This window comes from Ailuropoda melanoleuca, chromosome 16, assembly GCF_002007445.2.
Source record: "Ailuropoda melanoleuca isolate Jingjing chromosome 16, ASM200744v2, whole genome shotgun sequence".
Classification (NCBI taxonomy): Eukaryota; Metazoa; Chordata; class Mammalia; order Carnivora; family Ursidae; genus Ailuropoda; species Ailuropoda melanoleuca.
This window is the reverse complement of record NC_048233.1, coordinates 65630649-65656279: the sequence shown is the minus strand read 5'-3', so window position 1 is coordinate 65656279 and position 25631 is coordinate 65630649. Positions and strand designations below refer to the sequence as shown.

Below are 25631 nucleotides of genomic sequence, written 5' to 3'. Positions count from 1 at the left end.
TGCTGGTCACTCAATAGGTGGCAGTAAATGTCAACACTTTGTCCAGACTGGTGGTTTGACTCCCTTTGAAAGCCCCTGGGTTCTTGGGGACTCCCAGCTCCCACAGCATTCATTCCTTTTTCATTGAAAAAAAATGTCTTCACCAAGTACATCATTTAGTGTTTGTGAGACAATTGGCATATATCAACAGTGTTCATAGAGATCACCATAAACAAATATAAATAGGACCATTCATTTGAATTTATTCCAAGTCTGTGTGAATATACATATATGATTTCATTAAATACTTGGAAAATTACTATGGCATATTATGCTCATTTTACAGATGGAGAAACTGAAGCTTTGAGGAATTCTGATTTTATGCTGTTATTGGGTGCTTTTTTCCCCATCTAATTCTATTGTGTTTCAAAGTATCCACATTTATTTATTTGCAGTTAATTCACATTTCCTTAAAATTTCTCAGTCGTTCCCTGTTCCCTGTGTTTGTTTTAGCGCAAGGCGGTGGATCCAATCATTTTGGTCAAAGGTAACAATATAGCCCAGTGTCCTTGCAAAAAGAGATGATAAAGAATTTAAGAGACAATGCACGAGAAAGAAGGCAATGATTACAGAGAAGGTAACTTATGTGACATTAAAGAAGATGCCATCATTTAAAAAAAAGAGAATTAGTTTAGGCAACTGAGAACAATGGTCAGACCCCAGCTTGTAGACATCGAACCAGAGAATTTCAAAGGGAAAAAGCAGTTGCAGGGCATGAAGGGAGATAAGGTAAAAGAAGACAGATGAAACAAGGAAAGAATTCTTTTCTTTTAGGTATCACGCAAAGCCAACTGCCGCAGACCAAATTGTATTTTTGTTTTTATCTCCGTCTGTACTTAAAAGGGCAGTTGTGATCTGATAACCAGCTTTGTTAGGAAAGTGGATGGAAGTCAACCTGAACTAAGCACAATTAGATAAACTTGTCTAGAGGTGAAATGGATGGATATCAGCTGACAACACTCATCTCAGACACGGGGAGTGGACGAGTGGACGAGTGGAGTGGACGAGTGGACTCGTGGTCCCCGGGGAATGGGTTCAGCTCTTATTTTTTTATTTTGGTGGAACACATGGTCTAGAAAAAAGTATCAAAAATAAGTTTGGGACTAATTTCTAAGAATCAAATAGAGAGTAATGGAATTATAGACCGAATCTCTTTCCCTGGTGTTTCTCTGGGATTCAAAGTCATCAATCAGCAGACAGTAGTAAAATCATCCTAGGATAGAAGCTCAGAAGGGATCATTGCTTTGTTGATCATGATTAATTGCTAACATTTCAGATGAAGAGCTAATCATTTGTCAAATATTAGTCTGAGAATATTCGAATTTGGATTCTTTTCAAGACACTGATACATTGGCTTTGAGGCATTGTTGTTGGTTGGTCTGGGAAGCACTCTGAGGTGGAGACTTGAGTGCACGAAGTTTATTGAGGGGAGCTGGTGGCATAAATCCCTGTGGAAGGGGGAAGGATGCAAGGGTGGGCAAGGGGAGAAATGGAAACAGTCACATCAAAGGGTTCAGCCCATCCCCCCGGAAGCTCTGGTGCGGGGATGGTGCTTCAGAATGATCCTGCCTTGAGAAAAGAGGTCTGGCCTTTCTACCCCTTCATCAACCAGCTACTGGGTCTGGGCTGGGCTTGGGCAGTGGTCATGGCCCTAGGTGAGTACAGGGCTAGGCTTTAGAGGGCGCTATAGTTGATAAGTGGATAAGTCCCTTAGCAGCACTGCCAGTGGCTGGGTAATAAATCTCAGAGTCTTGAAGGTGGGAGCATGGGAGTCTCCGCGGCACACCGCAGCGTCCATTAGTGACTCCAAATTCAAACATCTGAGAGATAATAAAATAATGGGCACAGTTGCCTTCAATCTGAATATCCAGGCCTCCGCAAAGCTATTATCTGGAATAAAATGCTATACCATAGAAGAGTATGTGGTTGGGGAAAAGGGGCGGGGAGAAGATGTGCTCTAGTAGGCAGGGATGGCGAGAATGAGTGGGCATCACCCTGTGCAGGTTTAGCTGTGACCCACGCAGCCCCCAGAGACAGATGACAGAAGCCCTTCTCTGCACTCCAGACCTGCCGAAAGTTTCTGGTGCGGCAGGAGGATGGTTGTTGAAATTGCTGCCTAGGGAAGGGTTCTCAATTCTTGTTATTGGAAAGCGCCAGAAGGAGCAATAGATAAATGTACTGGGAACTGGAGTATAGCTATTATCGACACTTCCAGTGTTGACAGCAACAATGTCTATATTCCTACTCGTATATTTCCCACGGAGCCCTTACCTTGGGAAAAGGTGGGCAGTGAACTGGATAACCCCTTTCTGGAATATCTACTGCGTTGTTCTATTGATTCAAGAGCTCATGTGTTCTGCCCACCTGCAGCCAAGGTAAGGGCTTGTTGATATGCCTGAGCTCTGTTCCCTTGGCAAATATTATGTTCAGAGATAAAAGAGCACTTTTATACATAATCTAAGGCTTTGTAGATTATACCTCTATGGAGATTTCCCCTTACTCTCTCACCTTAGCTGGCGCTGCTCTCTGAGACCAGGACATTGATTATCAATGCGTTTGTGTTTCTATTAACACGCCAACTTAATTCAAATGGCTTAATTGTAGAACAGTAGAAGGTAAAACAAGCTGACTTTGAAAATTGCCTTTCTTTCTTTTCTTTACCTGTTTTATAGAGTTTCAAATCTATTATTTAGTATAGCAAAAAGATACTGTGCATGTTTCCAGCATTTGGATAAAGACGATACTGTACCCAATCAACGTTTAGAAAATCCATTTTGTACATAGCATTTAAGTACCAGCCAAATAAAGGGGTGTGAAGGATTCACTCTTCACTGTCAAAGAAATTATTTTTAACAAAAATTTTTAACTTTTTGTCCTCTGGACCAGTGGCTCTTCCCCCATAACAGTGACGACAATAACAAAAGTGACATTATTAAAAAACCAAAACCAAAAAAAAAAAAAAAAACCCACCCAAAAAACCCAAAACCCGCCTCCAAACTTCAAATATTACAGGATGGCATAAAGTAAAGAAGTAAGAATGCCTCCTACCTCAACCTTGCTCTCTAGAATTACTCATTTTTTGCTCTATCCTTTGAGACATTTTTCTATGGCCATATAAATATTCTGTTGTTCATATGCAAATTGTACCGTCCTATACAGACGGTTTTACAGCTTGCTTTTCACTTAATACCTCCAGGTATATATGCATGTGATATATATATGTATGCGTATATATATATGTGTGTGTATATATATGTATATATATATCTGGTAACAGTCCACCGTATGGCCATATGATGATTGGTTTAATCAATCACTGGCCGATTGACATTTAGGTTATCTCCAAGTCCTTGTTAGAACATTGTTGGGTGGAATGTAACTTGGAGGGGAGGATGAGGCAGGGACACTGAGACAGTTAGGATTCAGGTGACAGCAACAATTCTGGTGGGGGATAATGGTCCAGATGAGTTCATAGGGATGCATTTGCATTACCAGGTTCCAGGGATATTTAGGACTCAGTGACCAAACATAGGTAGTTGGTAAGCAGGAGGGAGTCTCTTGGGTTTCTGGCCTAAGCAAACGGAGGTGGGAGAACATGCCGAAAAGGAATTCGGGAGAGAGATGGCAAGTTTGAAGGAGAAGGTAATCAATTTATTTCAGCACGTTGGGTTAGAATTTTTTGGTGGGACATCAGATGGGGATGCTTCCCGAGCAGTTGGCTATAGAAGATTCTGGGGACCTCGATGGAGTGGGATTTATGATCATAAAGTAAATGAGCTCACTCAGAGAGATCATGAGGCTAGAAAGAAAAATGGGGGGGGTAGTGCTGGGGGAAGAATCCTGGGACACTCTAGTGTCTATAGATGGGCAGGGGTGGGGCGTGATTCAGGGTTCACAGGGTGCTGAGAAATAAGGGGGGAACTCAGAAGAGAGCACGTGTCTTGGAATGGGAGACAGTGCTCCATGCTATAGAGAGGTAAAATAATGTCAGTACTGGAAAGTATCATCAGAGCCATCAATTTCAAGGCAATCACCGACCTGTGCCAGAGCAGGGTCAGCAAAGCGGTGGCTACTGTTACCATGTTGGTGTGGGCTGAGAATGGGTGGAGAGGAGAGGAATGTCAATCAAGGGGAGGATGGAAATAGGAAAGTAGATGCAGGAGAGATTGCATTTTGGCTTATTTGTTTCAGTTTTAGGATGGGTGCAATGTAAGCATGTTCCTATGCTAAGAGAAAGGTTTGATTAGTGATGGCGCTGTCTTCCTGGGTGCCCTTTGTGGAAGCTGATGAAGGAAAGAATTGGAACCAGAGGGTAATTCATTGTTTGCTCTGGAGGTTCCTGCAGGGGAGGGCAGGGTGGCTCTGTGAGTGCTTGGCCACGGTTGTGTAGACTTCCTGTTTGAACAATCCCATAGTCCATGGCGTAGGGTAGGACAACTTGGGACAGAGGGGGAGGAAAGGTCACCTGCCTGGACCACCAGAGCTGTGCCTTCCACCCTGGTGATCCATGGAGTGACAGATGGGGCAGCCAGCTAGAGCGGGATAGATTTTAGTAGTGATTGTCTTTATTTTTTGAGGTTTAACTTCTTTTTTTTTTATTATATTATGTTAATCACCATACAGTACATCCCCGGATTCCGATGTAAAGTTTGATGCTTCATTAGTTGCGTATAACAGCCAGTGCACCATGCAATACGTGCCCTCCTTACTACCCATCACCGGTCTATCCCATTCTGAGGTTTAACTTCTGGAAGCCTTTCTAAGTCTCCCTAGCTGGGATTCTTCTCTTTCCCCCTCTTGTCTGCTCAGACAACTTCATGGATCTACTGGAAGCTTCACCACCTCCTAACTTTAAGTTTCTCAACTACCTCCATGGTCTTGCTCACCTACCCTCCACCCACCACCATTCTTCAGTTGGCTGGCATCCTTTTATCCTAGAGTATCCTTCAGTTCTCCATGCGAACCCATTTCCCAGAGGGGTCTTCTCCCATCACTCCAAAAATCAGGTCATCTTTCTTAGCCTCAGATGATGCTTCCTTCGCGGCATCATTTATGGTGTTTACATATTTTATTTATTTACCTTTTCGTTTGCGTCTACTTCCCTCACCAGCATGTAAGCACTTGGGCGGCTGGTCCGTCATCGCCTCCCCCTAGATCCTGACACCATGCACTCAATAAACATTTATTAATTGAATGTGCCTCGGCCTCACCCAGCCTGGGGAAGCAGGGAGGGCTTCTCGGAAGAGGTGACATGTAAGCTGGGTCTCTTCCAGGGAGTTTGTTCCCGTTACACTTTGTTCAGCCCTCTCTTACAGCACTTGGTGCTAATAGGGTGTGCTGTAGTCTTGTCTATCTGCTCACCATCCTGGTGTCTCTCTGAAGATCAGGACTATATTCATTTCTTTGTGCCTCGATTTATTATCATTAGCACAATGCATGTGGGTGTAATCAAGTTGTCTAGCTTGGGAAGGAGCCCTGCTAGGGCATACAGAGGCCAGAAGGGGATTTTTTATTTTTTATTTTTTATTTTTTTAATTTATTTTTGTTTTTATTTTTATTTTTTTTTCTAAGGTGGGTTTACCATTTTTTTCAATAGTTTTTTATTATGTTATGTTAGTCACCATATCCTTAGTTTTTGGTGTAGTGTTCCATGATTCATTGTTTGCGTATAACACCCAGTGCACCATGCGATACGTGCCCTCCTTAATACCCATCACCAGCCTAGCCCAATCCCCACCCCCTCCCCGTCTGAAGCCCTCAGTTTGTTTCCCAGAGTCCATAGTCTCTCATGGTAGGAGAGGAAGGGAAGAATGAAGGAGAGGTAAACAGAAGGGGGAATGAACCAGAAGGGGATTTTTTAAAAAAGATTTTATTTATTTATCTGACAGAGAGAGAGAGAGAGAGAGAACGAACAAGCAGGGGTTGCTGCAGATGGGAGAGGGAGAAGCAGGCTCCTCGCTGAGCAGGGAGCCGATGTGGGGCCTTATCCCAGGACCCCTGAGATGATGACCTGAGCCAAAGGCAGACGTTTAACCCACTGAGCCACCCAGATGTCCCCAGAAGGGGAGGGTTTTAAGGGGGCATTGGGACCAAAGTGGAGAGAACATGTCCTTTTGCTTCTTGGGACATGTCCTCTTTTTAAGGTTCTGGTGGTGAATTGAAATCCCGAGCCCGGCGGTCGGTAAGCAGACTTGACTGCTAAGTGTTGCTAGGGTTCAGGTAGGTTACAAGAATAACTAGCTGGGCAGCAGCTTGTCTTGTGAAGCCACAAATGTATTTGTCATAACCAGTCATGTTCCTGCGCTCTTGTCTGGGAAACATCACAAACTCCTGTCGCTGCTGCTGTCTTAAAAATGCAGTGAAGTTGAATCAGGTGAGACGTTTGAGCCCCAGCGCCCCATCTGTCCCAAGGACCACCTGCCTCCTGTCAGAATGATGTCTTTCTTTTCCTTTTCCTTGTGCCTTGTGAGGGAGAACAAGGAGAAGCTAGCATGAATATGATATTCAGATACAAAGATTTCTTAAGTCAAAGATGATGTTTAAGTTGCATCAGTGAATAAAATCCAAGGCTCGGTAGTTCAGCTCCTAAAGAACAGATTTAGAAAAAGAAAAGTTACCAGAACCTGAAAACGTTGTTGTTAAGTGGATGCTTTTTAGCTTTTAAAGAGATTCTGTATGCATTTAATCATTCCCAAGAGAGGAGAACTGGCTTCCTATTGTGGCTGGAAAGAAGAGCCATGAGTTTAGAAATAATACATTTTGTAGTTGGTGTATGTGTTTTCTGGGAGCCTAAATAAAAACGTTTGGTGTTTCTCTATTTCCTGAAGCGAAGTTCTTCTCTGGGGTTTTCTGGTGGCGGGACACACTGAAGGGTATTTGTTGTATGCTGGTGGGATAAGGGAATGGAAACTCTGGCATCTTCTTTCTTGACTCTCAGCGAGCATTCTGAGATTGGGAGAAGGGACAGTTTGTGAGACCCCCTTCCCGCTCCTTATGGGAAAGTCTTCAGCTGAAACTACCCTCATTATCCTAATGGCAAATGCTGGATTCCTCCTGGATTCAGGGCCAGGCCATTCACACTGCAGTGTTGGAGGTAAAAGTAGAAATCAAGACGGGCCACTCTGTTGTCAAGTTTCCTCAGGCATGGAAGTCATTATTAGTGGGGAGAACCAAGCAGACACGGATCATGTTTTTGCTTGATTTGCTTTCTCTTTTCCTCTGAAGACTCTCAGTGGATTTCCAGGAAAGGAAACCCCAGATCCCGCACAATCAGCCCATAATTGTTCTGCAATCAGAAGGACCAAACCAGTTTGTCCGGAAGGGGGCACTGTGGAGCCCCACGTAGGCGGGCTGCGGGGCAATGGTAATTTTCCTGCAGCTCTGAAGCCAGAGCCAGAGGGCAAATTGTCTTCTTCCCAGGCCAGCACCAGCTGTTGTCTTGGTTTTTAAGAAAGAAAGCCCTACTGCTTTGATTATTTACATTTCAAGTGACCTGGAGTTGCTAAGTCACCGAGGGGACCAGAGCTTCCCCGATCCCCAGTGCTACCCCTGGGACCAGAGGTTGAGAGAGAGTTGACAGCTGTCTCATTTACCATCCTGGTCCTGGGTCCTCGTCCACGTCATCAGTGCCATGGAAAAAGACTCGCTGTTTCCAGAGTTCGGGTATGTCCAAACTGGTTTTGTCTGGGTTGTTGACAGACTTTTAAGGTGAAGGGGCGACCATGGGGAAAAGGAGAGGCCTTTAATGTGGGAGAAAAAGACACTCGAGGGATTGAAAAGTACATTTTGAAAGGGCTGGAACGGCCCCAAAATAAGCAACGCCAAGAATGGGAGTATGACACCAGTGATCCCTCTTTTCAGAAGGTCTAACCAGCCACCCCAGGAGTCCAGCTTGTATTCCAACCCCATTGGAACCAGGCAACAAAATTAAGACAGGCATGAAAATGCGGTGCGTTTGTTACAGGGCACACTCTCTTGGGGGGAGGCCAGAGAGGAGTCAGGGACTTAGGTCCGTATGTTTGTATGAAGAGGGCTTCCGTCTCTATCTTTGAGCTGAGCTGCTGGGGCTGGCCAGTGAGATGAAGTCGGTCCCGTGTTTTCAGGCAGCAAGCAAATCACGATTCCCTCCAGCTGTGACTTGAGTGACACATCAGAGGGCATTTTAAATTAACCTTTGAGTGTCTCCTGTCATGGAACCACAGGGTGTTTGTTGAAGAAACAAATGAAAGCAGTCAAAAAACTCCCTGGATGAGATCTTTACGGTAATAATTCCCGATTCCTTCTTCAAGAGAATCTGGGGTTGAGTACAAACAGGGAAATACAGGGAAGCAAGGCCAGCTTCAGGGGCCTGTGATGGACAGTAGCTAGCTTTGGGTTAATGCTTTGCAGTCACCATCTTGAAATTCTTAACAACAAGGGCCGCGTGTTTCCAGTTTGCACTGGGCGTTGCACATTGTGGGGCCAGTCCTGCAGAGAAGCCGCAAGAGTGCGGGCCTATGTGAAATACTGTCGATGGGGACAGTGAACGTGATGGCGAGGATGACCTTGAGCGTGTTCAATCTCTTGCAGTGCACTAAAATATTCCAGTAATGAGATCCTTCGCATAAAACAGCTTCTATAAAACCTTATAACCAGTGTTGCCCAGCGATTATAAGAGTGTGTTTTATACTCAGAAAGACCCATGCGAGATTTCCTGTTCTACCAGTTGCGGGCAGTGTAACTTCAGGGAAGTTAATGAACCTCTCTGAGACTCCGAGTATTTGTCTATTACACAGAGACAATATCAGCCAGGTGATAGGGTTTTGGAAGGATTAAGGGAGGATGCGTGTGCAGCACTCTGCATGGTGCCTGGGACATGGAGGACGCCCCGTCATGGGGACTGCCATCCTTCTTGAAATGGCATTACTGTCTTAACTTTTCGCCTGTTGGAGTTAGCTGAGGCTATCCGCTCGGTCCCCTGACTTTGCAAGTTAGATTGTTAACACTCAGTGCAAACCCACAGGTATGTTTGCTAATTCTTTCTCCTAGAGCCACAGGTGATAAGATGGGAAAGTGGGTCCTGGGCTTCTTTGATCTTATGAGGGGTATATTTGTATTAGCGTAGGTTTGTTTGAAGGCTTTTCTCCTACACATGCTTTTAACCCTTGAACTCACAACACTTCGGACTTGAAATGCATGGTGGCTTTTCCTGGGCTCGGTCCCACCAGACACCCCCCACTTTGATGTCAGTGGGAAGCCCACGTTGCACTTCTGACTGACTGGCTGAACCTTCAGGGGGTTCCCACAATCCCCTCCGCAGTTTGATAATGCGCTAGGATGACTCACACAACTCAGGGAAACCCTTTACTTGCGTCTCCCAGTTTATTATAAAGGACACCATTCAGAAGCGGCTTGGAAGAGATGTATGGGACACGGAACTGGGGACAGGACGTGGTGCCCTGTCTGGCGTCCCCCCACACCTCAATGCGTTCACCAACCCAGAAGCTCCTGAAGGGTCATTTAGGGTTTTCCCTAGAGGTTTAGCTACAAAGGTTGATTAAATCACTGCCCGTTGGTGGTTAACTCCGCGTCCAGCTCCTCTCCCCCCGCAGAGGTCGAGGGGGTGGGGCTAACACATAAATAAATAAAACAAAAAATCGTATGTAGCAGCTAAATACTTAAAGATTTCTATATGATTTTTATTTTTTTTTTAAGATTTTATTTATTTATTTGACAGAGATAGAGACAGCCAGCGAGAGAGGGAACACAAGCAGGGGGAGTGGGAGAGGAAGAAGCAGGCCCATAGCAGAGAAGCCTGATGTGGGGCTCGATCCCATAACGCCGGGATCACGCCCTGAGCCGAAGGCAAACGCTTAACCGCTGTGCCACCCAGGCGCCCCTCTATATGATTTTTAAGGGAAATCAAGTAATTAGAAAGACTTCTGTGTTTTTTTTTTCCTTTCCTTTTTCTTTTAATGTTATCTCTGTTAAATTTTTATGAGACTCCGATTTTTCGAGGGTGAACCTATATGACTTGTGTACCCCTATATGATTTCAGGAGTGAAGCCTTATGAAGGCAGCATTCTGTAAGGATGGGGAATTTATCCATAACAAATTCATTCATTATGCAGGAAATCCATACCGATTAGACACAAACAACATTTACAAAAAAAATAACACCTATCCTGTCCCTAACCAGTGATAAATATCTTTCACATTGGTCTATTTCATTTCAGACTAATGCATATTTACATTTCAGTATTTTTTTTAAAGATTTTATTTATTTATTTGACAGAGAGGGACAGTGAAAGAGGGAACACAAGCAGGGGGAATGTGAGAGGGAGAAGCGGACTTTCTGCCAAGCAGGGAGCCTGATGCGGGGCTTGATCCCAGGACCCTGGGATCATGACCTGAGCCGAAGGCCGACGCTTAACGGCTGAGCCACCCAGGCGCCCCTACGTATCAGTATTTTTAATAAAAATGGAAACATAGCCTACATATTGACCTATAAACTAATTTTTTGACTTGGCAGTGTGTTATGAACATAATAAGTAAATTGATACACTTATTTAATTGCTGTACTTTCCGTTTCATGGCTGTATCATAGCTTCTGAAACCAACCCCCCATCGTCAGGTATTTAGCTGGTTTCAGATGTTTCACTGTTATAAATGTCTTTGTGCATACACCTATGCACACCTGTCTCATTATTTCCTCGGGGTAGGTTGCTAGAAGTGGAATCGCTGGGTCAGCTGGTACGCACATTTATCTGCTCCACACATAGTTCTCAACTGCTCAGTGTCTGGGCGGGGCTAGGAGATTCGAATGACTGAATGCAGTTGTCTTTTTGAGTCTACTCACTGCAGTGTCTATTAACTGTAGTTGAAATAGAGATCGGCTCTGGGGTTCACTTTAATTCCTGGCAAAACACCTGAGCCAGGTGTAGATGAAGAAATGTCTTTTCTCTGCACTTGGTTAAAAAAATTTTTTTCCCCCTGTCTTGGCTCTGTATATGTTAGGTAACCTCTTTCACATTCCACATCAGTCTAGATTAAAATGATCACATTCTTTTTGTTTCAGGGCTTTTGTGCAAATTGTAGAACGTTCTCGCGATTTCCTTTTCCGTAACGGTGCAGAGTTCATACTGCATTTCTAAGGGGTTAGCTTTCTTCTAACAGGTGTTTTTTGTAAAAAAAAAAAAGGGGGGGGGCTCTTCTTACTGGGGCAGGCTTCTTCCTTTTTGGACTGCCCTTTTGCTTCCCCTGGAAGGAGCTGAATACCCCTTCTAGTTTGAGAACTAGTAGATGGTCTGACAGCTGGAGAAGGCATCCTCTGCAGTGCAGACCTTGCTATGCAAGGTTTGCCTCTCACGTCCTTAACCTTCCTGTCTCAAGATCCAGCCCTGCCCCTACGCCAGCCACCTCCCCACCTCCAGCTGCAGTAATCTGGATTATGTACTCAGGTTTGATGAGGTGACACCTACCTAACGCTCAGGCAGGGAGAATCATCCAGTTTGGCTTCATTATCCAGGTAGGTCAAGCTCAAGGTGTTGGGTCCAAGTAATTAAAAGTGCTTGCTTTAGTTTCCCATCTCGGGAAATGCCGGTAGGGGGCTCAGTGTCTGTTAAAGGCCAACTCTTGACTTCCTTGCAGCTGAAGGGAAACTACATGGGGAGGACAGCGATTCAGGGAGTCCGGGAAGAAGAGAGGGGAGTGGTAAGGACATGCTAAAGGTCAATGTGGATGGGGTTCCTCTTTCCAGGCTGGTAGGCAGAGATTGAGGCTGAACATTTTGATTTTGTAAGTAACCTGCAGCCTGCAAATAAATGCTCACAAAGTCTGGCCCCGATCTGCGTAGTGACCCAGGCACGGGCGGGCTCTGCAGGGCTAATGTGGCGTCCTTCTTTCCTGTTGGCGAGGCTCTGAATGGCCTCTCTCTAAAATGCAACATATTCTGTTCTCGTGTGTTTCACAGCTCGGTGGAGCTGAGTAGGAGGCTAAGCCTTCTGCTGCTTAGGGTAAGACTTTGCCTTTTTTTAGCTCTTATGATGAGATCACTCCTCACCTCTTAGAGTCGGTCGGTGGCATTGCTTTTTATTACCTGACGAACTGTGGACCCCAGATATCTCTTTGATCAGGCTTTACTTAATGCTATGTTGCTGTAGGCTCAGTATCCTTTGGACTGCTCACCATGGGTAGCCGTGTTTCCTTGGCCAAATGCAGACCATATTTTTGTTCCATCCTCTTCAAAAGTGAGAGTGGTCAGTGCAGGTGAAATTGTACTGGAAATGAATGCTGAATGGGTTTCGATGGCATGTTAAGGGTAATAAAGTGTTTCTACTTGCTGTCACCATGGACTCATAATGTTCCAGAACATTTGGCCCCACCCCCTCATTAGGCTGAGGCCCACAGTCAAAGTGGGTTAAGAGACCTGGGTTTTAGTCCTTGCTATGCCACTGGCTTCTGGACCAGAAATCTATCTATTATATCTCATTCTTCTTCCTGCCCAGTATGTGAACTTTAATAGGCATGTTGCCTACTTTAAACTGTGTTCTTCCTGCACCTCGAATCTCTGGTCCCCAGAGGCTCGCTGTTCTGGGGCCCCTGGGACTGTTGTCCCTTGGCACCATGCTGCTCCCTCTGCAGTCTTGGTGGAGGGTTGAGGTGGGGAAAGCCAAACTTCCCTTAGCTTCTCTGTCCTTAATGCCCCAGAGCCTGTCACATACAAGGGGGCTGTGAATGGACAGACTTTATCAAAGATTCAGGAACAACGAGAGGGAACAATGATTTGAAAAACGATAACCATAAAAATCACTATTCTCAGTGCTTAAGAGAAAAAGAATCCAAAACATTTGACAGGAGGCCTCCGAAGAGATGAGCTCATCCCCGGTGCCCGCTTGAGTTCTGAAGTCAGAGGAAGAGCTCCTCTTCCGGTCCCCTTCGGTCCAGCCGCCATGGGCCTTTGGAAAGCCCCGCTGCTACTGCCACAGTGTGCTGGGTGTTGTCCTGGGATCTCGGTTCCCTGCTCCAGGACAGCTCATGAGTGTTCACTGTGGAATGTTCCTGAAGTCATCGTGAATCACCGTGGATGGCACAGCCGCAGCATCACAGGGAGGGCACTCTCTCTGGCCCCTGGGAGGGCTCCCCCGCTCCTGGGTCTCCAGGATCTCTGGGGTCCTTTCGGTCCCTATGGACCACAGCCTGTGCTTACCACCCGAGGCCCGTGGACTGCTGATGACAGCCGTAGTCTCCGTGGGCAGTGCACCCTCCCTAGCTACCTGGAAGGGAAATGTTCTGCTCAAAATGCAACCTGCCCTGCAGCTCTGTCCTCCATGGAGCACAGAGGGATTCAGCTTTCCTGCACATCAGCTTCTTCTCACCTGCCCAGTCACGCCTGGCGGCTTGACTGCACAGTTGAGCCGGACTCTCTACTGTGCCTGACCAAACCCGGGGCCGTTTGGCCCTGGTCACTTCCATGAACTCGATCAGAATCTCCAGGCTTGAATTTTCCTGGAATTCTGTCTTGTTCTTGGCTGGTGGGATGGAGGCCTTCCAGCAGATGAAGAGGAATACAGGTGTGACAGTGACATGAACTCTCCAGGGAAAAGAGAAGGGATTGGCCCACCTTGCCTGTTCTGGCTTTTTCGGCTGAGTTGCCCAGTCATTTTCTACAGGTCAAAAAAAAAAAAAAAAAAGTTCATGCTCTTTTGACTGAAATTCAGGAGTTTTTATTTTTAATCGGCAGAGTTGAATTAGCTCTTCGCACTCTCCTATCTTTGAGAAGTGGCCTTTTGCCCGAGTGGGCTCAAGCTGCCAGATCTGCATGGCAGTGTCCACGGGCACGCACGTCATGGGGGCCGGAGTGAGACGGCCCATGGCCTAAGCAGCAGGTCGAGGCTTCGACACTGCTCATGTGTCTCTGATGCCCCACACCTGGCTGAGGGCGCGTTCATGGGACGAGAGTGCACCTCAGGCCTTCACCGCAATGTGGTGAGTGGACCCCATCACCCCCGTGTAGCTGGGTGGTGGCTGGAAGGATCACGTCCTGGGGGGCCTTCTACAAGACAGAGGAGTTTACTTCTCCAAATAAGTTAGACCCCGGGGGTTTGCTTGGGATTTGTTCAGGGGCTAGGGCAGGAGCTGGTGTGAGAAAGGGAGTAAGCTTGCAAATGGCTGAGGGAGGAAGGGCTCCATTGAGTGGGCTGGAGAGCACTGGGTCATGGTTACAGAAGAGTCTCGAAGGTCATGGGTCCTTTTCTAAATGTTCTCAGGAGAATAAAGCCGGGGGAGGGGGGAGCAAGAGGAAATGTGTAGAAACACATGTTAATGAAAGGGAGTCTCTATGTTCTCCCGTCTTTTAAGACCAGAACATTTAATTTTATTTATTTTTTAAAGATTTTATTTATTCATTTGAGAGAGAGACAGAGAGAGCACAGGCAGGGGGAGGAGCAGAGGGAGAGAGAGAAGCAGGGTCCCCACTGAGCAGGGAGCCCAATGCAGGGCTCCATCCCAGGACCCCCGGGATCATGACCTGAGCCAAAGGCAGATGCTTAACCAACTGAGTCACCCAGACGCCCCAAGACCAGAACATTTTAGACAACAGACCTTTATAATGTCTTTTAAATATCCACATGCCATTTTAAGATGCATATTTTATTCAAATTTATAATGATTTTCATATTTTTGATGGGGGGTTCACAAATTACTAAATGGAATGTTCAAAATTCAGAGGCAAAGTGGCTGATGACCTTTTTTTCCCCCCTCAAATTTGTAAAATATCCTTTACATTTTATCTGAACGCTCCTTTCTGGTTACCAAATCCTGGTTTGGTTGAAAGCTTAGCAATGACTACCAGATTGGGGATTATTTGTCCCGTCTCTGCTCCTGACAGTAAGGCAGCAGGAAGAAGGGAAGGGTGGGCTGTGTACGCTGTGGACCACCTGCAGCCAGCTGGCTTTGCAGCGACCAGGGAACGGACTCCCGTGTCAGCAAGATGGGGCTGGACTGGCCTCTGTCTTCCACCAAGGCTGCTTTAGAACAAGGCTCTCACACCGACCCCTAGCTCAAGTCACAGGAAAATGTGGCGCCATTCATTGTTTGACAGACACTCCCAGAGTGTCTGGCCCTCTGCTAAGTGTTTAAAGGGTGGCCTTCAGATACAGCCACCGCCTGGCAGTCACGTGGATCCTGGAGGCCTGGTGCCCTGGAGAAATGCACCTCGGTTTTCTGCTTCCTGCCATTCTCATGCCCTAAAACCTTAGTACAAGATACCAGGCACCAAGAGGGGGCTAAGGATGGTTGACTCTAGGACCAGCTGCTTACTGGATGAGTGACTTAGCCTCAGAGCCTCAGGCCCTGCCCCTACGAGAAAGTAGAAATGAACAGCGTCTGCCTGCAGGGCTGTAGTGACAGTCATCTGTCATATGACCAGGTCCGGAACAAGTAGGTGCTCAGAACAAGGTGGCCGTTTGAAGACATATTATCATTCAAGCACGGTTGTGCTTCTCTTCCTCTGGGACACCTTAAACTGAGCCTCGAGATAGATAAAACCTTCCAAATGTGTCAATGCCCGCCCCCCCAGTACACATGTGCATCCTTTGCTGCTCCGAATCTCCCAGAAAAGGAGACCCTGAGGGTGCCAAGTGTGGATGGACACTGTGAAGGACTTGGGGCTTCCCTTGCAGGTGGCTGTCCGAGCCCTTCTGTCGCCACTGGGAGAAGACTCTGGGAACCTGAGGGGCATCTGTCGAGCAGCTAGAAGGTAGCACTTGGGAGCCCAAACTCTCTGACGGGCCTGGCCTGGCAAGCTGAAGGAGAGCTACAGCCCTCAATAAGCAGAAATACTCTGGTCCTGGGAGTTCCTAATAGTTGGTGTGGGATAGCCCCTGAGCAGCCTCAGAGGCAGGCTTCCTCACCCACGGCTGGTGGCTTCCACCACCCAGGACGCAGGGGGGCGCTGCAGCCCCACTTTTCCTCCAAGACAGAGGAAGGCCCTCCCTGGGTTTCCCGGACTGAGCCTTGAAAGAGCCCTGGTTCCTTCGTGCTTGTATGATTTCATTCTCTCTGCCTTCCTAGATGGAAATCCACGGGGCCCTAGGAAAACCAAACAAAATCCCCAGAAAATGTGCATGGTTTCTTCAAACCAGGAAACTTAAAAAAATTTGCAAGAAATATATTTTCATCGTAACAAAAATTTAAAAGTACGTATCGGCCAAAAGAATTCCATACGCCCCTCGAGAACAGTCTTCAACACACACACATACACACAGACATGCACACGCACACACAAAATAAGACAGTTATAGATGATCCTTATTTATTTACCAAAATAAGGCATCACTCTGCAAACTATTTTGTTATTTGTTTTTTCACTTAACCATAGCCCCAGGCAACTTTTTCAGCCTTTCCCACACTTATTGTTTTTTTCAGAGTGACTTTGTTTAGATATCTGGGACCATCAAATCTGAAGTTCGAAGCCCTAAGGTATTAAGATTGAAAATGAAAAACAGGGCCTCCGAAATGAAAGTTTCTGACTGAAGTGAAGAGAGGCTTAAAATAATTACGCTTTGGTCACCCAGGAACCGCATCTGAGCAGACTTTATTTGCACGATGGCTAGAAGGCAGGGGACATTTCCTAAAACGAAAAGAGCAGTTACAATCTTTAAATTCCCTGAGGGGGCAAGATTCCCTGAGGGAGGCCTCCCCCCGCCCCAGACCATCCTGTCTCCTTCTGGGCTTGGTTGGCAGATGGGCCACAGAGGGGGAATTTAGCACTGCAGCCAGCTCCAAGCAGTAGGGGGAGATGCGTGGAAAAGTAGAAATGATAACATAGGCTTTGTTGTCTGGGGCATGGGTTCAAATTCCAGGTGTTTCTTGCTGCCCAGCTGGGTGACCTTGGGCCAGTTGCTTAATCCCTCAGAGCCTTATTTGTAAAATGTGGTAAGAAGGGTCATCTTGCAGGATGGCCAGGAGTACCAAGTCAGTGGCATGTTACATAGACCCAGGGACCGGCGCGATGACCGGCCGGTGAGAAGCACCCAGTGCTCTGTGGGTGCTCAGCAAACTTCTGCAAAGGCCCAGAGAGCGCATAGTGCAGGCTTTGCAGGCTGTAAAGGCTCTGTGGCAACTGCTCGACGGTAGGAAAATAAGGGCGTGAGGACGTGTTCCAATAAGAGTGTATTAACAAAAACAGCTGGCCGGGTGGGGTGGGCCCCATGGCAGGGGTTGGCTGACCTTGTGCTGGGTCCCTGCTGTCCCCTGGAAATAGAACGTGAGCCTCGTCAGTAATAATTTTTCTTGTCGCCACAGGAAAAAAGTGAAACGGGTGAGATTCATCTGAGCGATAGATTTTTATTTGCTTTAAATGATCCCCATCATAATTTGGATCGATGTGTAATAGTTTGCCTCGACATGTAATTAATGTGCAAAGTCACTAATGAGGTATTTTACTTTAAGTTTTGGGGTTATTTAAACTGATGGGTGTATTTTAAACTCACGGCACAGTCTCACTTCATACGGTCACATTTCAGGGGTTCACTCACTTGAACGTCTGGTGCAAGTGTTGGTTGGCTCCGCCTGGATAGTGCTTCTTCGTCCGCAGGTCCGCAGGTCGTACCATTTAGTGGCTCGAGAGATGGATTTATTAGTCGCAAGTCAAGTTACAAATACGAACGAGCAGCGAACGGAAGCCGTTGGAGTCTACGGCCTATGGAAAGGAGATGGGTGGTCTCCTGCAGTTGGGTGTGTGCGTGGCCCTGTGTGTGCTGGACTGCAAGGAGAGACGTAAAGACGTCTTTCTTTCCGTGGCTTGTTGTCAAACGTGTTTGAAATTCACTGCTTTACCTACGCAAGGTTTTGGTGCTCGGTTGTGGTTGTGGTTTAAATCAGGCTCGCTGCGGGGTTCCGCTGCTTCTGTGCTCGGGCTGTGCTGGTGTCGTGCCATAGCTTATCTAGCGATGGCATGAGCCAGTGTCTGAAACCGGCCAAACCACTTACTAACGGTCACGCTGACCCTTTAAAATGTACAAATCATGAAGCACGGGACACTACGTCAAAAACTAATGATGTGCTGTATGGTGACTAACGTAACACACACACACACACAAAAAAAGAATAGCCCCTGCCCCCCCAAAATTAAAAAAAATAAAATACACACATCACCACCCCCAATTTTAAACTTTACTACTTCTAGATTTCGTTTCAGAGGAGCCTCCTTTTACAAGAGAGCAAAGTGAAACGCAGAGAGGTGAAACGCTCAGTCCAGACGCAAACCCTCGGCGCTGCTTTGGGATGAGAATTAGGGAGCGCGGGAGCCCGGCACAAAGGTGAAGAAGGTACAGGCCCCGCGCTCAAATAGCTCACAGTGCGGGGGTGGGGGTGAGGGATGCTATCTCTCCGTAAAAACCTATCTAGGATGATTCAGAGGGAAGCGGAGAAGAGCTTGTCGTTGTGTCTGACTCTTAATAACATCCAAGATGAAAGTAGGAAACTGATAAAACTCACTTTTCCCCCTGCTGATCTTTAGCTATGTGATGAAAGACATTTTAAATATTTTTTTGTAGTGAAAGAATTTTAAGGCCCGTTTTCCTGAAATAAATTCTGAGTAAATCCCACCCCCTAACTGGATTTTGTTTTCTCCCTTGCCCACAGGGTTGGTACGAGAGACAACACAGTCAAGTTGACTAGAGTTTTGGAGTCAAGTTGACTTGGGTACCAAATTCTACCTGCATGATTTCTAGGCTTTGACTTGGCCATGGTCTCAAAAGACTCAGCCTCCTCATTTGTAAAATGGGGGTGATTTTGGCCTCATGAGGTTGTGGTAAAGATCGGGGGGGAGGGGAAACATATATGAAGAGAAAGAAAAGGTAAAGTGTAGGAAAATGCTTTTCTGGATGGATTTTTGATAGAAATCAGTTTCCAGAATATAACAAATTGAGTGTAGAAGGGATGTCATGTTTTCACTTCCTCCTCCTTCCAGAAGGGTGCAGTGTGAAGCCAAGAAATGTACTTTGTGTCCCCTATTTTTTTGTCCTGATGGTTAGTGACTTCGAGATGGCATTTTTAAGATATTTTTTTCTCCACCCGTTCACCTCTCACTCACACACAGACCGTTGCTGTCAGAAATTCAACATTCATGAAAAAAATTGCCACATTCTTGGACACTTTTTTTTTTTTTTTAAACAAATAAAGTCTTTCGGTTGTTGCCATGACAGCCAAACACTCTGCTGTCAGCTATCCAGGGGTGAATTATTAATGATCTTTGTTCAGGACAACATCAGTAAACACACTCGTCCTCTAAGGGAAGGTAATAGGGCTCTAATAGCAAGAGCAGTCACAGTGCTGGGAACGCGGGCATGTGCTGGCCTCCTTGTCCCGCCTATGGGGAAAGGCCTGGATGAGTCAGCCGTTTGCCTGGGATCCTCTTCCATGGCCAAAGACCCTATTCTCCTGGCATTTTTTTGGGTGATGTAAAAGGCTGGGTGCCCGAGTCACTTTTCCAGAAGCAGGATGCTTACACTGGCACTTCTTTCCGTTCCCAGAAAGATTTGACCCATTCCTGCTCAGATAATCCTGCCCACAAATTGAGACAGCCGTCTACGGCGATGGTTGACCAGGAACACATTCATATGCTGGTTCCTTGAGAGAATGGGGGAGGCCGCTGTAAGAGGAGAAAGTCAGCTAGTGTATGTTTGGAATTTACAGGGTTATAAATGGCTAACCTCATTTTTATTTAAAAATAAGAAGCAAAGCATGTTAGCCGTGAATTAGCTTCTCAGAGGGTAATTTTAAGGCAACTTACTTAGCCTTTCTGAGCCTCAGTTTCCACATATATAAAATGGGTTTAGTAATAGAACCGAATTGGGAAGCTTGGGTGGCTCGGTTGGTTAAGCGTCTGCTTTCGGCTTAGGTCATGATCACAGGGTCCTGGGATCGAGTCCCTTATTGGGCTTCCTGCTCAGTGGGGTGCCTGCTTCTCCCTCTGCCTGCCGCTCCCCCTGCTTGTGCTCTCTCTGAAAAATAAATAAAATCTTAAAAAAAAAAAAAAAAAGAACCAAATCTCTCAGGGGTGGTTGTGAGGATAAATGCATAGAAAGTGCGTGGAGCCGTTCCTGGCACAGCAAACCCCCTCCTGGGTTAGCTGTTGTGATAAAATGATTGATCTCTAAGTCATGTATCAATATTTCTCTAATGTAGCCAAATGCCCTGAAATCTATTTAGGACATTCAAAACACAACCTTTTAAAGCTGATTTTATTTTCATTTTCTTGGTTAAACAGTGATTTTCTTTTGCTTTCTTCTGCAAGAAAATGCTGGAAACTGCCATCCAATAATAACACCAGCCTGTCTTCACTTTCACGTTGAGATTTCGTTGACACGGACATCCCTGAATTTCGTGGCAACGGTGGCTAAGGGCAGCCACGTCTGAAAATATCTAGAAAATGTATACATTTTAAAAGAGACATTTCCTCTTCCGAGGCAGTGAATGAGTGAGGCGTGAAAGGAGGCAAGGTGGCTGGAAGAATTCGGGTATTCCATGGAGAGAAGCCTGGTGGTGTGAGAGAAATGTAGCCAGGAGCTTAAGTAAGGCCCAGAGAAAGTGTTCACAGGTGCTTTTATGCCTTCCTTTCTGTCTTCTCTGCCTCAATTCTAATTCTGACGAGACAAATTCCTCTAGGGTCAAGATTAAAAAAAAAAAAGAGAGAGATTATAGAAGTTTGGTCAGAAAATGCTAAGAAGAATCCAGGGAACCAGAGAGGAATGAAGCCAAGCTTTGTGTCTTTGAAGGAACACACTTTGGGGGAAGAGCCCATCAGAAAAGCAGATGGGCTGGCCCGGCTCCCTGTGGAATTGGCCTTCCGAGATACCTTGCAGGTCCCAAACAGTGTATCTTTAAGGTATTGGGGAGAGATCATTTCCCTGCCAGTTATGTCCCACAGTAGGATCCTCTGCCTGGGAAGAATGGGAGGCACAGCGCTGCGAAACCGTAGGCTTTGGAACCCAACAGACTAGCTGTGTGACCTTGGGGCGATGCCTCACCTCTCAGAGCCTCACTTGGCTCAGCTGAGGAAAGAGAGAGAATCGTATTTTCCCTGCAAGGTTGTCATGAAGATGAAATGAGAAGCAATCTGTGACACGGTTGTCATATCGTAGGCCCTCAAGTGTGACTCCGCTTCGGTCTGTTGAACGAGCTGTCCGTCTTCCTAATTTATAGAGGGGAGGGCAGGGATGGTCTGAGCTGGGAGAGTTACTGGCCAAAGTTACAAGTTAGAGGTGAAGGGGAGAGCTTTCATTTCTGGATATTTCTATGTCACTCTCATGGGTTTACTCTGAGGCCCACATGCGACATGTCCTTGCCAGTCATTCAGTACGTGGGTCAATTTTTATGATCACACTTCTTTAGTTTATCCCTATAAACGATGTATTTCCGGGAAATTTAACCGAGCGCTTCTCTGTAGGCAGACGGTTATCTGTCTGGCTCACAGTAGCGTAGGGAAAGCCGGTTGTCCTGAGACTCTGTGGCTGTGGGCTTCCTGGCCGTGGCATATCACCTTGACCTCTGTAGGCTTTTTTCCTTGTTTCTTATGTAAAATATGAGATTGTTGATTTTTAAAAATCCTTTTACATCCCCCCAATTCTGTGGTTCAAGTCCTCAGTTCTTTGTATAATTTTCTAATAGGACCACCAGATAAATGGCCAGACTTCCGTGATGGTGTTTTTCTCCCCTAAAGTTGGTAGATCTGAAGATCGGGAAGTTGGGACAGTGACCACTATGCCACAGTGGAGAGTATGGATATAGAGCTCAGCAAGCGAGCCAGCTTCGGCGACAAACCAGAGTTCTCTAATCCACTGTGCCTAAAGCTGAACCTGTCAGACTCGTTTAGGATTCTTGGATGCAACATGTACTTGTCATTTTGAGTTATGCCCATATGCTGTGCAGATGGCCTCTGGGTTGGTCTTCCTCATTCGAGAAGGAGGAAGGTCCTATTCACTTATCTATACGTTACTTCTCTAAAACTCACAGGATTCTAAGGATGAGGTCGGAATTCAGACACACGAGGAGCAAGCCACATAGATGAGAAAAATCATCTTCCATGTGGGATCTGAGGTCATCCAGAGTTTGGCAAATGAATGTTTTTATACATTTCTGTTAAAATATTTATAGTATTATACTATTGTTTCAAAAAATCATCCCCAGCTCGACCTGACCAGTCATCCAACTACTGGTCCAAACTGCATTTGACAAGAGAGCTTCTATTATTATTTTGTTTCTTGTTCTTGGATCCTATGAGATTTCTATACCTGACAATACCACTTTCTCCTTTTCTGTTTCGTGTGAGTGCATTTTTTCTTTCAAGCAACGAGGTAACTCCTGAGTAGGACAGTGGAGGAAGATGATGGGTCATTGCTAAACTTTATTGAGTTGTAACAATACAGTTTCTCGATGGTGCACCTTTTTAAAAGATTTTATTAATTAATTTATTTATTTGAGAGAGAGAGAGCGCATGAGAGAGAGGGAGAAAGCACAAGCAGGGGGAAGGGGTAGAAGGAGAAGCAGACTCCCTGCCAAGCAGGGAGCCCAATGTGGGACTCGATCCCAGGACCCTGAGATCATGACCAGAGCCGAAGACAGATGCCCAACTGACTGAGCCACCCAGGCGCCCATCAATGGTCCCTTTTATCCTGTTGATTGTCAGTGCTCCAAACATGCTCTGGACAGCTGCCTTCCCTTCAGCCCTGAGAAGTTCCCTGGGTCTGGTCTGGAGGGAGCTGTCACCAGTGAGATGGTGTCATGGTGGCCGTTCCTCAAAACACTAGCACTGCCCTCTGGAATCCAACTGGGCACATTCAACAGACATTGGTCAAGCACCCACTATGCACCAGGCCCATTGATAGGTGTTAAAAAGGAATAAGATAGGGTGCTTACTTTTAAGTGGTTTATACCATAAAGAGAGCAACGATGTGTACCGAACGTATTCTATGCCAGGCATTGTTTAAATGCTTCACATATGTTAGTTAGTTCATGTGGCGTTTAAAATGACCCCACGAGGGAGGTGCGATTGTCATCATCCCTGTTCTAGATGGGGAAACTGAGGCACGGGGAAGTTAAGGAACTTGCTCAGTTATGTGGCCTGTGAGCCGCAGAGCCTGCATCCAGACCCAGGCAGTGGACTCCAGAATCCAGGTTCCCTCCCCAGCTCACAGGTTCCTTTTCTCTGATGACCCCAGTGACATCATCTCCTTAATCCTTGTCACCTTTTTCTTCAGGCTGCCCTCTTTCATAACAAGTGTTAGAAAAATAATGTTGCTCAAAGCAAAACAAACAACAAATACCTTTCAATCCAAAAGGCACAAGGCAAAAATCTAAACAAAAAATAAAATCACTCATAATCCCATTCTGGTTCTCATTTTAGTATATGTCCTTTCAATCTATGTGATTGTTATTTTTGTAGAAATCTACATTTTCAAGTCTGCACTTTACATTGAGGATTATGTCAGGTTTTCTTTTTCTTTTTCCCACTATATTTTTCTTGACATAATTCTGATTACTTAATTGGTTTGAGTGTTTTTAAAATCATAGTGACGTCACATTGACACCAATCCCTTCTTGCTGGGCATTTAGGTTACTTCTAACATTTCACTGTCATAGGCCACACGGTCTTGCACATCTTCGTACATACATTTTATTCATGTACATTTGATAGTTTCCCTAGGTGGTTAGAGGCTTTTAACTTTTGTCATGTTTGAGCAATGAAAGTAGAATCGGACTTTAGAATCAGGTTCAAAAGGACCATCTAAGTTCTTTTCACCCCCGGAGAGCTGGAAGTGGTAATAGTAACGTTTGAAGCATGCTGTAAGTCATTCATCTTCTGGTGTTTAGGAGAAATGGGAAAACTTACGATTTGGGCTTTTGGAATTATAGGACATCTTCTTCCTGACAAATGGATTCATGATTCTAGCAAGGGTTCACGAAACCAAGATGTAGCTGGTCCTTTTCTCACCCCTCTTGAAGAATCACCCAGTGGGATGATGGAGAATTGAACGCATGAGGATCAAGAAGACACAGAACAGGTTTAACAGGAACTTTGTGGAAGTGGAAATATAGAGAGGCTGACAGTCCAGGAGGGAAAACACAGTGGGAGGTAAACGGGAGGTAAATGTCGGTCAAGCAGTGGGTGATTCCATGGAAAGGGAGCCATTCATAGTGGTCGAATACCGACTTCATAGCTACATAGAGTTGAGTCTGAAGTCTGACTGTACTTTTGACTCGCTGTGTGACCTCACACAAGTTATTCAATCTTTCTGGGCCTCAGTATCTTCATCTGTAAAATGGGCATGTTTTAGTTCCTGCTTCACAAAGTTGCTGTGAGGGTTTAATCAGATTGTGTAAGTAAAAGTTTAACTACTGTGTGTTGGCGGCTTTGTGCAAGGCACTGGACTATTCCATGTTCAATATGTTTATCAGCATGAACATCACTCAGTGGGGGAGGGGCGGATTATGTGGTGAGAGGTCAGTGCTCCCAAACCCTTCGGGAAGTTTTGCTTTTTTGGGAAAGACAAGAAATTAAACAGTGCCATGTGACATTTATGACGAATGAATGTTACTTTATCTTCCTGAAGCACAAAGGAGAATGGTCTCGGAATTTCCCATCTGCTTTCTGAGGCAAATGAGGACAGTTTGGGGGCCTTTGCTGAGGGGCTCGTGTCCTCTTCAACAACGGGGTGGGCATGACTGGGTAGGTTTATGGCTTCTATTTCAACATTCCTCTGGCGTTTTAAAAAAATTACATGTAGAGCTCGCCCTGTATTAAGATTCTTTTGGGTGCTTTCCTCAAAGGGAAAGAAGGGGGGAACTTTATTGGCTCAGGTCCCTGGGATTTCTAGGGATTCAGTGGCCGCAGACAGAGCAGGACCGAGGGCTCAAATGCTGTCATTGAGATGCTGTTCCCCTTCCCATCTCTTGGCTGGGTTTTCCTGGGTATCTTTGTTTCAGGGACCAATGTGTCTTGCAGCTCAAGGCTTATAGCATCCTCACAGGTAATGATCCCCACAATAAGAAAAGCCTCCTTTCTGCTGCTTCCAGGAAAAGGCCCAGGGAACCATCTCTTGAGCTGGATTTCACTGGAGTCACACCCATTCCTGGGCTGGCCACTGTAGGAAAGCTAGGTCTGGATCCCTGTGTTCACTTTGGCATGGGCAACGGAAGGGGTGGTTCCCCAAAGAGGTGCTGGGAAGACAAAAAGCAAAGAAAAGAGGGGAAAGGAAGGAAGGAAGGGAAATACAGGACCTCTACAAACTCCGAAGTATCTCATAATTAGGTGCCTTACACCTGTGCTCTGCAATGCTGAATTCCAGCTTGGTTTATCAGCGACTTTTTTCTTGTCTTTTCCACCTCCACCCCCACATATGTGTGTTTTTTAAGTCAAGTGTTGCTTTTCATCACCTGAAGCTTCAGCAGTTGCTGTGAAGCCCGCTTCTTTAAGCTTAGGGTGTCATTAGTAGCATACCAGCAACCCCGTGCAGCTTAACTTCTCCCTGCAGACCCTAAAAATACCCAGAGGCACTCCAAGCAGCGCTCTGGTGCTGAGTGCGCATGCGCGGGCGCATCCCCGCCGGCTC

General features: G+C 46.0%; 1 protein-coding gene across 2 annotated transcripts in view; it reads left to right on the top strand.

Moving 5' to 3' along the window:
* The window catches only part of SLC1A2 (solute carrier family 1 member 2), a 142498-nt gene that overhangs the window by 6727 nt on the left and 110140 nt on the right, over positions 1-25631 (top strand). Inside the window, exon 1 of one of the 2 annotated variants that reach the window (XM_034645132.1) lies at positions 7455-7701. The exons of the other annotated variant lie outside the window; for it this stretch is intronic. Within the exon in view, the coding sequence (XP_034501023.1) occupies positions 7670-7701 (32 nt within the window). The 5' untranslated portion in view covers positions 7455-7669. Of the gene's footprint in view, positions 1-7454; positions 7702-25631 lie in introns of those variants that run through there. 2 annotated transcript variants of the gene reach the window in all.